The 15,435-nt window shown below is 37.0% G+C and overlaps 1 protein-coding gene across 2 annotated transcripts in view; it reads left to right on the forward strand.

The window, feature by feature from the left end:
- The first annotated feature begins 8,475 nt into the window (after positions 1-8,475).
- MYEF2 (myelin expression factor 2) overlaps positions 8,476-15,435 on the forward strand; it is a 35,593-nt gene continuing 28,633 nt past the window's right edge. The window contains exon 1 of one of the 2 annotated variants that reach the window (XM_081290203.1): positions 8,476-9,093. In XM_081290203.1, the coding sequence (XP_081146329.1) occupies positions 8,933-9,093 (161 nt within the window). In that variant the 5' untranslated portion in view covers positions 8,476-8,932. The remainder of the gene's footprint in view (positions 9,094-15,435) is intronic. The other variant, XM_081290204.1, reaches the window with a different exon arrangement.

A 15,435-nucleotide genomic window follows, 5' to 3' on the forward strand; every position in this document is an offset into this window, starting at 1 on the left:
ATTCTTAACTTTGCTAGCATTTTCAATAGGTTTGTAAATGTTTTTGTAGTGCTCTGGTTGTGATGTGGCATAGCTTTTTCATTGTTATGGTTTGGATGTGAGGTGTCCTCCAAAAGCTCACGTGTGAGATAATGCAAGAAGGAAGGTTCAGAGAAGAAATGTTGGGTTATGAGAGCCTTACTCCAATCAGTGAATCAATCCCCTAATGGGATTAATTGAGTAGTAACTGAGGGCAGGTGGGGTGTGGCTTTGAGGTATATATTTGTATCTGGCAAGTGGAGTCCCTTTCTCTGAGTTTTGATTATCACGTGAGCTGCTTCCTTCCATCACACTCTGCGGCCATGATGGAGCCTGCTGTTCATGCACTGAGATCTTTGAAACCTTAAGCCCCCAAATAAACTCATCCTCCTCCACAATTATTCTGGTTGGGTCTTTTAGTGACAGTGAGAAACTGCTGTGACTCCATTTTTTAAAACAGCTTCTACCTCAAGGCTTGTCCAGAGGGAGGGGGGTGTGACCCTTGTCCTTGGAAAAACCCAACGCTGAGTTGTTTGTCTGCAAATAATAGGAGAGATCTGTGGCACCAGGTGTCTCTGATTCAGTTAGGCTAGGTGAGGACCCATAGCAACCCCCTAGCAACCACCAATCAGCATGAGACAGGGAAAATACTTGGGATGCCAGATGACCCCCCAGTAGTTTATGGTGGTTGATAACATTTAGGAAACCAGGTAGTTTAGCATTACAGCCCTCCCGGATTAAATCAATCAGTTCAAACAAATCCCCCTCTTGTACTAACCATATGATAGGGTATCTACCCAACTTGTTTCTGCAAGTGAATGTGCTAACCAATGTCTATTGGGGTCCCACAAATCTGGCATTACAACAGCAGTGAAAACTCTGACTGAAACATTATTTTTTCTCCATCATGATTTTCCCCAAAAAATCTTTTCAGTTATTTTATAAATTAAATAGACTTTAGTTTTTAGGTCAGTTTTAGAATTACAGAATAGTCAAGAAGAGAGTACAGTAAGTTCACATGTATCTCGATTCCCCTTCCCTCATAGTTTTACCTATTATTAACATTTTGCAATAGGATAGTGTATTTGTTAACAGTTGATGAACCAATACTGATACATTATTATAAACTAAATTCTGTGGATCATGTTAGAGTTTATTCTTTGTGTTGGTCAGTTCTATGGGTTTTGACAAATGCCTAATGTTATATATCCACCATAATATTGTCAAGCAGTTTCACATCCCTAAATGTGCTGTATTCATTCCTTCCCCTCATGAACACCTGGAAACTATTGAACTATTTTTTTTAACTGTCTCCATAGTTTTGTCTTTTCTAGGATGTATTTCTAGAGTCATAGAGGTTCTGTTGCATTTTCAGATGGGTTTGGTCATTTAGCAATGTGCATTTAAGCTTCCTCTATAACTTTCACAGTTTGAAAGCTCATTTCTTTGTATTGCTCAATACTCTTCTATTGTATGGATATACTGCAGTTTATCCATTCACCTAATAAAGGATGTTTTGGTCGATTTCATATTTCAGCCATTATGAATAAAGATGCTATAAACGTTTGTGTGCAGGCATCTCTTTGGACAGTTTTCAACCCACATTGGAAAATAACTAAAAGAGTGATTGCTGGATTATATGGTAAGATTATATTTTGCCTTATTAGAAAATGTCATATGGTTATCCAAAGTAGCTGTATTAGTTTGCATTCCTGTCAGCAACAAATGAATGAGAGTTCCTGTCACTGCACAGCCTCATCAGCATTTGGAATTTTCAGTGTTTTGGATTTTAGCCATTGTAATAGATATGTAGAGGGATCACACTGTTCTCTTAATTTCCAATTCCAGATCACACTGTTCTCTTAATTTTCAATTCCCTAGTGACATATGAGATTGATGAGTTTTTTTTTTCATATATTTTTCATCTATACCTTTTCTTTGGTGAGTCTGTTTGGATCTCTTCCTAATTTTTTAATCTGGTTATTTGTTTTCTTATTGTTGAGTTTTAAAAGTTCTTTGCATATTTTGGCCAGAACAGTGGTGCACCTGTAATCCCAGTGGCTCAGGAGGCTGAGGCAGGTGGATCATACAGAAGGCTGAGGCAGGAGGACCATGAGTTCAAAGCTAGCCTCAGCAACAGACAGACGTTAAGCAATTCAGCAAGTCCCTATCTCTGAATAAAATTCAAAATAGGCCTGGGGAGGTGGCTCAGAGGTTGAGTGCCCCTGTGATCAATCCCTGGTAAACCCCCCCCCCCAAGAAAGCAACAACAACAACAACAACAAAACATATATAAATTTTGTAAAGAATTTAATACCTGTCTATGGCTTGTCTTTTCATTTTGTTATTTTTGGTTATTTTTAGGGCATGATTTTGTAAAATCTGAGGGTTTTTTTCCCCCTTCATCAGGAATGCACACATTGTTAAAGAAGAAACATTTGAGTACTTGATATCGGTTTTCTAAAACTAGTCATATAAAACTCTCATATTTTAAGAATGTTAAGCTAAATTAATACTTATCTAGTAAGATACAAAATTAATTGAAGTAACTATAGAAGACAATTAAAAAGGCCTAAGAAGGGACATCATTCCATACTATCTAAAAATCAGTATAAGTTGAAGTTATTGGCTACTGTTTAAAAGAGCATTTAAAAATATGACAATTTTGAGGAGAAATTATAAACCTAATGTTTTGAGGACCAATTAACTTTCATAACTGTCATAAAATATTCTATATTCACAGTAGTTCTTACATGACTGTCCCTGGGACTTCAGCAGATTCTCAAAGCAATAAAAACTTGGGTAGAAAAAGGTCTGAGATTTCAGAAATGTTGACACTAGTTTTCAGACAAATTAATAGTGCACATGCAGAGGTCTGGTTTGAAGTACATGGACAACTAGCGCCTACCTTTTCTCTGTGACTCTGGGGCTGTTGGAGAATGTATCCTACTAGTGCTACCCTGCCAGCTCCTTAGTGACCTGAAGGATATTACAGGGAACTCACTAGAGATTTGTTAGTGCACTTAAGAGAATAGTAGGTCACAAGTGTTGTTACATGTTTTACCTTACTGGAAGGTCCAGGTATTCATTTCTAAATCTAAAAGACACAATGAATGAATGGGTGGCTATAGCAAAGTATAGTGGAGACCAGGCTTGAGAATCCCTGAAGAAGACCCGTTTGACCTAAACAAAACATTACTTAGGTTGTTTCTTGTAAATGGCTCTGATAATCATAAATGAAACTTAAGTTGTCTTTCAACAATGTATAATAAAATCACTTTTTTTTTTTAAAGAGTTTCCTCTTACCATTTTCAGTTTGAGATCTCCCAGTTTGCAAACTGATTTCTGTTTGCATAATAAACTAATTTTTTTTGGAATTGAAATAACAGAAATCCAACAGCATTGCCTAAAGGCAATGGAGGTAATTTTTCTTACCAAACATGAAGTTTGGTTATGGGCAGTCCAGGACTTACGCACTCTTTGATGTCATCAGTTTTTCAGTTTCTTACCTTCCTTTCTGTCATCCTTAGCTTGTTTGTCCTTATACTGGTTGACTCAAGGTTTCAAGATGTATTATCCATCTTTGGGCCTCATAGGAAGCAGGCAGGCAGGCAAAGAACTTATACAGAGGGCTGGGGATGTGGCTCAAGCGGTAGCGCGCTCGCCTGGCATGCGTGGGGCGCTGGGTTCGATCCTCAGCACCACATAAAAATAAAATAAAGATGTTGTGTCCACCGAAAACTAAAAAATAAATATTAAAAAATTCTCTCTCTCTCTCCTATCTCTTAAAAAAAAAAAAAAGAACTTATTCGGAAAGCAAACACCTTCCAGAATCCCTAGTATAATACTCCTTAAAACTCATTAGATTTGTGTCTTGTGGTCACTACTGGTATTTCCGCTAGGCACATTTCTACCCTAAACAAAATTGTGGTTCTGTTAGTAAGGAAAATAAGAAAAATGGATATCAGACAAAAAAAAATATTGTAGTGTTCTACAGCTTAAAGCAAAGGAGCAAACAAAAACAAATGTAAATCATGTCTTCAGGACATTTTTCTTTTCTTTTTTTTCTTGGTAGTAGGGATTGGGCACTTTACTACTGAGCTACATCCCAGTCCTTTTTACTTTTTATTTTGAGACAGGGCCTCAATAAGTTGCTTAGGCTGGCTTGGAACTTGTGATCCTCTTGCCTTAATCTCCCCAGTTACTGAACTTACAGGCATGCATCACCTGACTTTTAAAAAGTAGTGTTTGTTTGACATAGTATAGAAGAGACTATTAAGCAAGTCAATCATTTCGATTAAAAATGATGGTCATCAGCATTAAGTTCAGCTGTGTATAATAGAAAAACCCTGCATCCAGAGTGAAAACCAGTTGGGGATAAAAATGTCAGGGTTGTTACTGTGGTTTCACGGATTCTATTTTCCTCTACCATCAGTAGCACAGCTTTCCATTACAAGTTTACTTCATGGTCCAACCTGGTTGCTGTTGCTTATAGACATCATTTCTCTACTCTAAGCTAACAGCAGGAGGAGGCAAAGGAGGAGAAGGGGTTGTTCTTAAAAGCTAAGTCAGTTTCTTTTAAGGAATCTCCTACATGGTCCTCACAACATTTCTGCTTATATCTTGTTGGCAAGAAAATTGTCACATGGGCAAGTGAAGGTAAGAAACATGGAGTTTAATAATATTCATCACCACTTATAAATAAATTGGTTTCCAATCACCAAATAAAATGGGGAAGATGGAGTGTGTCTGTTATTTTCTCTCTCATCATCATATAGGATTATTTTCAAATATGCAGAATGTATGTAGGTTAAACCCTATTAATTTATCACTTTAAGAAACCTATTTTTTCTCAAATATTATAATTAAAATAGAGAATAATGTTGCGAAGATGTGTAATTATTTAGGTTAAAAACAATATTTGACATAAAGCAAAATCTTAATACTCTTTGAGTTAGGATACTAAACTGAAGATAGTTTAAAAATGCTGCTGTAATATCCATGACTTTGAACAGAAAATGTTCAATTCAAGGATTACTAAGGAGGAGGGCAGTAGCTACATAGGAAGAAAAATAGAGCAGGGTTCTTAGAAATTTATTCTTCTAATCTGCATGTTAATTGTGTTATTAGGGTGAGACTGAGAAAAAGGCAGGGTTTTTTAAGCTAGGAAATTAGAAAATAGTTTAAAAATGGAGACTCAAATAAATATCTAGGAATTATGTAGTCCTTCATCTTCAAAGAAAAAAAATATGTACTATTATTGCTTACAAAAATCAAATGTGAATCTATTACTGGGTAATGATGCGAGGATTATAAATCTGAAAACAAAATAATAACCTAAAGAATTCAAGCAGTAACCTTGGGATCATCTGAAGTACTTGAATAATTGAAGTGAAAGTGGCTTTAGCCCAGATCATTCAGATGATTGTCTTAATTCTAAAATCATTTGGCTGATAGAGACCTTTCTTTAGGATGCATTTTTGGAATACTGAATGTTGAAAAAATACCTCCTAAATTAAGCAGTGTGGTGGTGGTGGAATGAGGAAAAGACAGAGAAAAGAGAGATTTGATTGTCAGAATAAGATTAGATTTTTCTATCTATTGTTATTATTTTTTCAATAGCTAATATCCACATTTTCATCATAGAATAAATAAACTCCTTAGAAAAAAAGGAAATCCAAATGGGGTTCAAATATACCCCATAGTATTTTTAAAAATTGTAAAGTCTTTTTAAAGCTTTAGGAGCCTTGCCACAAAACTGTTTGCCAACCTCCCCTATAGCTGAATGTGTCATGTGACTACATTCCAGTCCATCACTGGAAGTGCTATGTTTGACTTCTAAATAAGATGCTTTATTCTTTTTTTTGGGACAATTTCTGACGTACAATACAGACAAGGTGCCTGCATCTCCAGTAGCCATCTTGGATCATGGCACAAACTTAATGATGGGAGGTTTGCAAGAGAATGGTGGAAGATGAAGAAAGTAGGAACCTGAGTCCATGATGACTATGGAGCTGTTATACCTTCCCTGAGGTGCTCCCTCTGCACTTCTTTTTTACTACAGAGAGTAATAAAGTATATCTTGTTTAAGAAACTTTTGTTTCCAGTCACTGTTACTAGCAGGTGAACACATAAATCCTAAATGATGCATATATTAAGGTTTGAACTGAAAAGATTTTGGAATTTTAGGGTTAAATTTCTTGATCAATGCCATGGTGTCTCTCTTTTCTTCCTTCCCTCCCTCTCTCATAAACACACATTCCAATTTGTAAGAAAGAAAACTAAATTGTTAGGTGACACTGTACCAGAATACATTTTGTGAAATTGTAAAGGAAAACAATTTTTAGTGGGAACTTCAGGAAGTGAAAAAAGTTAAGCATTATTTAAGAAGTTTTCAGTGTGCATACATACAGTAAAATAACAACAAAACATTGGGGAGGGGAGGAAAATGTAGAAATTGGATTCAGCAATAGATTATTAATAACTATTTTTTTTAACTTTTGCAGATTTAGTTTAATAGCAAGAGAGAAAGGAAATCAATATATAGATTAATGTATAGAGCAATTTATCTTCTCATCAGAAGCTTCCCCAATTCTCTCTACCTTTCAGGAGCCAGCTCTTCTAGTAAGCCCTTGATGATTCCACAGTAGGAACTACCTCTGTTCTTCCTGCATTTATCAAGACCAGAACTAAGATACAGCAAGTAAAGCATTTGTCTTAGGCACAAAATTTAAAGGGAGTGCCCCAAAGCTCAATAATCAAGATAAACATTTTAATTGGCCCACTATGATATGTGGTCCAGTCTCTTGTTTTTCTAAATAAGTTTTTAATTATACCTTGCTCTTATAGTCTATTATAGCACTCAAATAATGCTTTTTATAAAAGTCCTCTCCTGGGGTTGGGGTTATAGCTCCATGGTGAAGTGCTTACCTTGTAGGGTTGATACACTGGGTTCAATCCTCAAGAATACATAAAAATAAATAAATAAAATAAAGGTATTGTGTTCACCTACAACCAAAAATATTTTTTAAAAAAGTCCTCTCCCAGCAGAGCTCTACTTCTTTTGTGTTCCTTATGTATCTATTACTGTTTTAAGCATAAAGACTTCTTTAAAAATATTGAATTAAATTGATTAGAGGAGTTTTGCAAGAATCTACTGGACTGGGGACTGTGAGACCAAGTTTCATTGTTAATTTCAACCACAGCAAAAGAATAACAGAATGATGAATATTTTGAAAGTACTTAAATTTTAGTATCATAGGATCATTACCTGGTTTCTTTTTGACTAAAACCCTGCTGGATCCTTAAGATATAAAAAATTGTAATATTACAGCACTTTGCTCTACATAAAGTACTTCTTTTAATTCTCATATTATCCTGCAAGGCAGGTATTGTTGCCCTTATTTTTCCTGAAGAGAGATTGAGAAGGAGTTATAGGCAGAAGTGGCAGAACTGGGGCTCGAACCTGCATTCACTCTGCCAAACTCCAGTGCCCTTTCTACTACTCCAAATACTTTGTCTCAGAGATGACTGAGGAGAAACAATTTTTGTAGCAAGTATAATAGCATTTGTTGTGTTTGTGAAACAATGTAGGCTATACCCCAACTGCAGCATTTTACCAAGCATTCTAATAGATTAAAATGTTGTGATTGTGTGCCTGTGTGTTTCACGAAGTAGTTCAAGTCTTCAGGCATAGGATCTGATGTTTAATGGTATTTTTTTTTTTTTTTTTTTTTTTGGGTAGAGGGCAGGTACCTATCTATTGAGGAAATTAAGTGTTGAGTATTAGTTTCTAGCTACAACTTCATCGATAATGTGTGGGTAATATTTTGCAAGGCACACAAACTGTATGTTTGTTCCTTTATGAAAGGAAACGTTTGGGAATGTCTTTGAACTTTTCAGTGGAAAAAGGTTATTTTAGTGTGAAATATAATTATAGTACTCAAGAGTTAGGAGTTAAGTTTAATGGGTTTTTCCTCATACTTAGGGGGAAAATCTATTACTATATTTTAAAATCTCACATGATAATTAGATTTGAGAGCCTATAAGTGCTTCACATATAATTTCCAACAGCATATAATAAACACATAACCCAAACCCCAAATGTCCATTATCAGCCAATGTAGTAGAAGATTTCTTATGAAAATCATGGATTCCTCCCATTGATCACCGCCCAGAGAATTAAAAAAAAAAAAAAAAAAAGCAAATACCAAACCAAAAAACTACTTCAATCTTATTCTAAACTGAAAAATGAGTTCCAAAGATTTTTTTTCTCACAAGAACAACCAATCCTCAAAGAAATTGAAAGCCATTCAATTTGGTGAATTGCAATCAGTCACCAATAATTACATATTGAATATCCACAGGGTGCCTGGGTATTGAAATGATAAGTGATTTATTTGCATCATTCAAAGGACTTCCAAAGGGGTCTGAAGATATGCAGATGTCTTTAGATATGGTAAGGTATGTGCTTTTCTAATTTAAACTTCCCCTACTAAAATGAATTGAATAATCTGGGTGTCAAGGTTCACAGGCTTCTAAATCGGTTTTGTAAGCGAAGACCCCATTGAGTGCCAGGTGACATGGGGGATGGTGGTCAGAACCTGCTTCCTTAGGGGCTTCGGGACTGGTCAATCCCTTCCTGCTGGTGCAGGGTCGAGGCAGCGAAGGCGTCCCTGACCCGGGTTCCAACTTCCTCTCTCATACTCCCCTCCCCCACCGCACTCCCACCCCCCCGCACCCAGCCCTCACTATCTCCCAGTCGCCCAGCCTCGACCGGATCTCGCGAGATCCGGGCAACTGAGCGCTCGGGGCCTTTTCAAATCGGGATCCGTTACCGCTTCCCCGGCCGCCGCCATTGTCGCGCTCGGAGCCCCTCAGCGCAGGCGGCCGAGGCGGAGCCAGCGGCGGCGGGATGGCGGACGCTGACAAGCCCGAGGTGGTCGGGGCCGCTGGCGACGACAGCCCTCATCAGCTGCCCGCAGAGTCTCAGGGCGAATCGCGGCGAGAATCGCTCCCCCCGGAGCCGGAGAAGCAGCCTCCGCAGCACAGCAGTAGCTCCAATGGCGTTAAAATGTATTGTCTTTTCCTCCGGGGGCCGGGGCGAGGTGGGGGGCGGGGAGGCGGCCGGGGGATCCGGAGCCGAACTGGGCCTGGATGGGGAACACCCGCCCTTCGGCCCCGGTCCGCCCCTGGGCCGTCGGCGGCGCGAGGAGCAGGTGCAGCGGGCCGCTCCTAGGCCCTTCGCTGCCTGCCGGGCCCCGCGGTTCGCCGCCCGGGAGTCGGGTTGGGGGCCGCGGCTCGCGCCCCTGCCGGGTTTGTTTGCCCTAACTTCGCCTGGAAAACCGTTGAGCAAAGCTCGGTGACCGCCATGGGTTTGCAGGAAAATGGTCCCCCTATTAAAGGCCAGTAGTTAGTGTTCATCACTAGGGAGTATCTAGGGATGACATCATCGGACATTTCCTCTTAACCACATACGACAAATTTAAAAGGAATATCTCCTCTCTCCGGCCCCATCCCGAGTTTTTCAAATGTACTGACTGTCGTTGTTTTCAGAAGTGTATATTCATTTCTGAAATGTTTTGTACCGAGAGGAAGTTTAATAATGTGTAGTTATTGACTCCATTGTGTTAACATGGAGTTGACTCGAGGTGCTTTAAAGGGGAAACGTGCTTCCCTGCCCACCTGGTGATGTTTGTCAGTTGTGCAGGCTATTTTAAAAAAACTCAGTGTTTGGTGGCCTTAATTTTGGTAAATAAACAATGGTAAAATAAGATTTTTTTTAAATTGAAGAAAACCCATTACTATAAGGTTGAGTCTATCATTAGTATCTGTAAAGAATTGAGTTGACTCAACTCCACCACAGTTTCAGTTTATAAGAATGATACAGAGGCATGTTATGCTCACCTCTTGTCATGTGGGGTGATATGAAGTCAAGCATTTATTTTCATATGCCTAGCTCTTTAAATCTGAAGTTGTAAGTACGTTAATAATTTAATGAAAACGCCCTTTTCCTTCTCTCAGTTCTGCCTTAGAGTAGAAAGCGGTTAACATAAGCTCATGCTAAAATAGGAAAGGTAAATTCTGACTTTTTTCTTTTGTATGAAAATGTTTGAAACAGTATGATCCTACCTGGGCCAATCTGTGTTGGGGTTGATTGCAGATTAGATGGGATAGGTTTCTCTAGCTTCATTATTACAGCCTGGCTCTTAAGTGGGTTTGAATAGGCAGTATCTTCTAGACAGAATAGAGATGGCAGGTGTAAGAGATTGCAACTCTTGAATTTGTTTCTGCAAAGAAAGAAGGCAGGCACCTTGAGATATCAAGAAGTGAGTGAATCTCTTTCTCCATGTCTGCCTAAGTGTGGACTGTCAGGTGCTTGCATTAAAAATAGAATTGAAAAACAATAAACAGTAAACTTAACAAGTTGGCACCCAATATTTTTGGGTTCTGCCTTCATACATTTAACCAATGGTGAATTGAAAATATTACTCTCCTCCACAGAAATGTTTTATCTGTATTGAACATATAACTTTTCTGGACATTATTCTTTGGACATTATTCCCTGAACAGTATACATTCTATACAACTGTTTACATTATATTAGGTATTTTAAGTAATCTAGAGATGATTTAAAGTATATGGGAGGTTTGTATAACTTACATACAATACAGTGCCATTTTATATAAGAGACTTGAGCAGCTCTGGACTTTTTAATCTCTTGGGGTAGAGTCAGGTCCTAGATCCAGGCCCACTTGGATACTGACGAATGACAGCTTAACATGGGTGTGCTACCCTTTTCTTCTTAAAAAAACAAAACAAAACAACAACAACAAAAACCCTTGAATTACAGAGAGTAGCACTAAAAATAGAATTGAAAAAAATCTTACACTTGGGTAAGATTAGTGTAGTGTTGGTACCAGTGAAGCTGACTTCTAAATCTCCATTAGATAAAGAACTCTAATCCTTTTTAAAGTCTATTGAAGGATGGGAAAAGAGAGGGAAGGGAGAGGTGGGAAAAAGAAGCTTTTTCTAGTTTAGGAAGAGAAAAAAATAAAATAAAGTACAGGAAGTACAGGCCAATTTGTTCTATTTCTTTATTTTGTGGTGTTGGGAATTGAACTCAGAGCTCTCAACATGTTAGACAAGTTCTCTTCTACCGAGCCACATCCCCAATGCACTCTAAGGGATTTCTTGCAGTGTCTATTCCATAAGAAGGTATGATGGTCCAGCATGAATCATTCACACTTAACAACCAGAGATCTCAATCTCTGAACCAGTAGGATTTGTTAACAACCCACTACCATGTTTTTAATGATAGAATTTCTTATGTTGTTGATAAAAATGACCAATATTACCTTATATCTGTTTAGAAAGGAGAGTGCTATTTGTCATCAGGATTTAAATGACTTTTGCTTCAGTTAATTCATGGTCATTGAGGGTAGAGACTATGTCTTATATACCTATGTAACTCAAAATCTTACATTTGGAAAGTTCCAGTGAATATTTGTTGAAGAAATGCAGAAATGAACCTTTACGATCATGGAACTCAGAGGATTTAAATGGCATGTTTACATCTTTAAAGAAGAATTTGAAGTTATGTTTCCCTAGATTTATTCTTTTCCTTTATGCCAAATGATACAAGCTTTTCTTTTCTTAAAAGTGAATGGAAGGAAAACACTGATATTGTTAACATTGATTGTTATAACTCTTTATTATGTATATATTATTAATAAAACCTGGAAGTATATGGAGATTTGAGAGTTATTAAAGAACTTATAAAATATTAGGCATTAGGGCAAAGTGAAGTGTTTGCCAGTAGAATAACAATTTTTATCATATTAGGATTAAAGATTAGAACTGGGATTAGTTTTTTCTACCTTTATTTAAATATAATTGAAAAAATAAAAATTGTATTTAATGATGTTTTGATATACTATGAATACATTGTAAAATGGTTACCACAAATTAACATATCCATTACCTCATATAGTTAGCATTGTGTGTGTGTGTGGAGGGGATAAGAAAACTTATAATCTACTCAGCAAATTTCAAGTGTATAGCAAATATATTATTATTAGCTATTATCACTCTATACTAGGTCTCCAGAATTTATTTATTTATCTTATAACTGAAAGTTTGTATCCTTAGACCAACATGTCTTATTTTCACCCATCCCCTGATGTCTGGAAACCATCCCTTTACTCTCTATTTCTATTAGTTAAGATTTTTAGATTGCACATATAAGTGACAGTCATGCAGTATTTGTCTTTCTGTGTCTGGCTTAATATCATTTAGCATAATGTCCTCCAGGACATAATATTCATCGAGATTGTTGCCAATGACAAAATTTTCTTTTTAAAGCCTGAATAATTCATTTGTATGTGTATATGTGTGTGTTTACACACATATTCTTTAGCCATTCATTCATTAGAAATACAACACTTTGGGCTGGGGATATGGCTCAAGCGGTAGCGTGCTCGCCTGGCATGCGTGCGGCCTGGGTTCGATCCTCAGCACCACATACAAACAAGGATGTTGTGTCCGCCGATAACTAAAATATAGATATTGAAATTCTCTCTCTCTTTCCCTCTCTTAAAAAAAAAAAAAAAAAAAAAGAAACACAACACTTAGGTTGTTTCCAAATCTGGGTATTGTGAATAGTGTAGTGAACATGAAAGTTCAGATCTTCAAGACAGTGATTTTTTTTTTTTTTTTTTCCCTGTGAATGGGGTTACTGGGTATTGAACTTAGGGGGACACAACCACTGTGCTACATCCCCAGCCCTATTTTGTATTTTATGTAGAGACAGGGTCTTACTGAGTTGCTTAGCGCCTTGCTGTTGCTAAGACCGGCTTTGAACTCAGCCTCCTGAGCCTCTGGGATTACAGGCGGGCGCCATCTAAGGCTAAGACAGTGATTTTTATTTTCTATGGATAAATACTCTGACATGTATGTAATTGCTAGGTCATCTGATAGTTTTATTGCTTACTTTTTGAGAAACTTTCATACCGTTTTTTCCATAATGATTGTACCAGTACACATTCCCACCAGTAGTGTATAACTTTCTCTCTTCCCATCCTTGCCAGTATGCATCATCTTTTGACATCTTAATAATAGTCTTCCTAACAGGTTATGTGATGCCTCATTGTGGTTTTGAATTGTATTCCCCTGATCATTAGTGTTGTTGAGCACTTTTTCATATACCTTTTAGCCATTTGCATGTCATCTTTGGAAGATTAATCTGTTTAGGTTCTTTATCCACTTTTTAATTAGGTTGTTTTTTGACGTTTATTTTTTGCTATTGAGTTGTATGAGCTCCTTATGTTTTTGATCCTGCTCTTTAATAAATGGTTTGTGAATACTTTCTCCCATTCAGTAGATTGCCTTTTTGTTTTGTTGATTGTTTCCTTGCTGGTCAGAAACTTTTTTGTTTGATGTAGTCCACTTGTTTATTTTTGCCTTTATTGCCTGGACTTTTGGTGTCATACCCAGAAAAGTCATTGTTAAGGCCAGTGTTATGGAGTGTTTTTCCCCTCTGTATTTTCTTGAGTTACATGGTTTCAGCTGTTATGTTTAAGTTTTCAATCTAGTTGGTTTGGTGATTTTCATGTATGTTCTAAGATAAGGATTCAGTTCCATTTTATTGAATACAGATATCCTCTTTTCTCAGCACTATTTATCGAAGAGACTCTCTTTTCCTCAGTGTCAAGTATTAGTTGACTGTATGTTTGCATATATTTCTGAGCTTTCTATAATCTTCCATTGATTTGTATGTATGTTTTTATGTCAGTATCTTATTGTTTTGATTACTCTGGCTTCATAATATAATTTAAATTAGGAAGTGTGATGTCTCCAGCTTTGTTGTTGTTCAAGATTGCTTTAGCTACTTAGGATCTTTTGTAGTTCCGTATACATTTGAGATTTTTTTTTTCTATTTCTGTGAAAAATAGCATTAGAATTTTAATAGGATTGCATTGAATTGATAGGTCATTTTGGATAATATGGACATATTTATAACATCAGTTCTTCTGGTCCATGAACACAGAGTATCTAACCATTTATTGGTGTTGTCTTCAGTTTCTTTCATCATTGTTTTATGGTTTTCAGTGTCTTTCATTGCCTTGGTTAAATTTATTCCTAGGTGGGTTTTTTTTTTGTTTGTTTTTTGGTGCTATTATAAATGGGATGTGCTGTTAATTTTTTGATAGTTTATTGTTGATGTATAGAGAGGCACATTCATTTTGGTATGTCGGTCTTGTATCCTATAATTTTACTGAATTACTTTTGGTGGACTCCTATTAATACATATTAATTATACAAGTTAATAGGTTTCACTGTGACATTTTCATACATGCATGCATCATACATTCATATGTCCACCCTCCCTTTTCCCCTGACTCCCTAACTGGTCCCTTTCCCATTGCCTAATAATTTCTCTTCTACTTTTAGCATCTTTTTTCTTTTCTTTTTTCAAGGGCCACCGGGGATTGAACTCAGGGGCACACAACCACTGAGCCACATTCCCAGCCCTATTTTGTATTTTATGTAGAGACAGGGTTTCACTGAGTTGCTTAGCACCTCGCTGTTGCTGAGGCTGGCTTTGAACTCGGAATCTTCCTGTCTCAGCCACCTGATCACTGGGATTACGGGTGTGCCCCACTGTGCCCAGCTCTTTTTTCTTTCTTTTTGGTGGACTCTTTAATGGTTTTCTGTATATAAGATCACATTATTAGCAAACAGAGATAATTTTGTTTTTTACTTTCCAATTTGGATGCCTTTTGTTTTTCTTGCCTAATTGCTCTGGCCAGGACTTTTAATAATAAAAAGTTGAATAGTAGTGGTGAGAGCAGGCATCTTTTTCCTATTCCTGGTTTTAGAGGAAAGTTTGAAATTTGTAAAGTTCTTTTCCCAGATCTATTGAGGTGATCATTTTTTTTTTTACCTTCACTTTGTTAATGTGTTATACCATGCTTACTGATTTGCATATGTTTATCCAGCCTTACATCCTTCTAATGTGCTGTTGAATTCAGTTTGATAGCATTTTGTTCAGGATTTTTGCACCTGTGTTCATCAGGGATATTGGCCTATAATTCTCTTTGTCTGACTTTGGTACAGAGTAATGTTGGCCTTATAAAATGATTTGAAAGAGTTCTCTCATTCTGGTTTTTTGAAATAGTTTTTTTTTAGTGTTTGGTAGAATTTTCCCATGAAGCTCTTATGTCCTAGACTTTTCACCGATGGGAGATTTTGAGTACTGATTCAGTCTCCCAGTCTTCCTTCTTTTTATTGGTGGATTGGGATGTCTGTTTCTTCAAGATTTGTTTTTGGTAAGTTGTCCGTTTCTAGGAATTTATTCATTCTAGATTTCCTCGTGTATAATTGGTCATAATAGGTTTGTATTGTCCTTTGTAGTTC

Source organism: Spermophilus citellus (assembly GCF_964194105.1).
Source record: "Spermophilus citellus genome assembly, chromosome: 4".
NCBI lineage: Eukaryota > Metazoa > Chordata > Mammalia > Rodentia > Sciuridae > Spermophilus > Spermophilus citellus.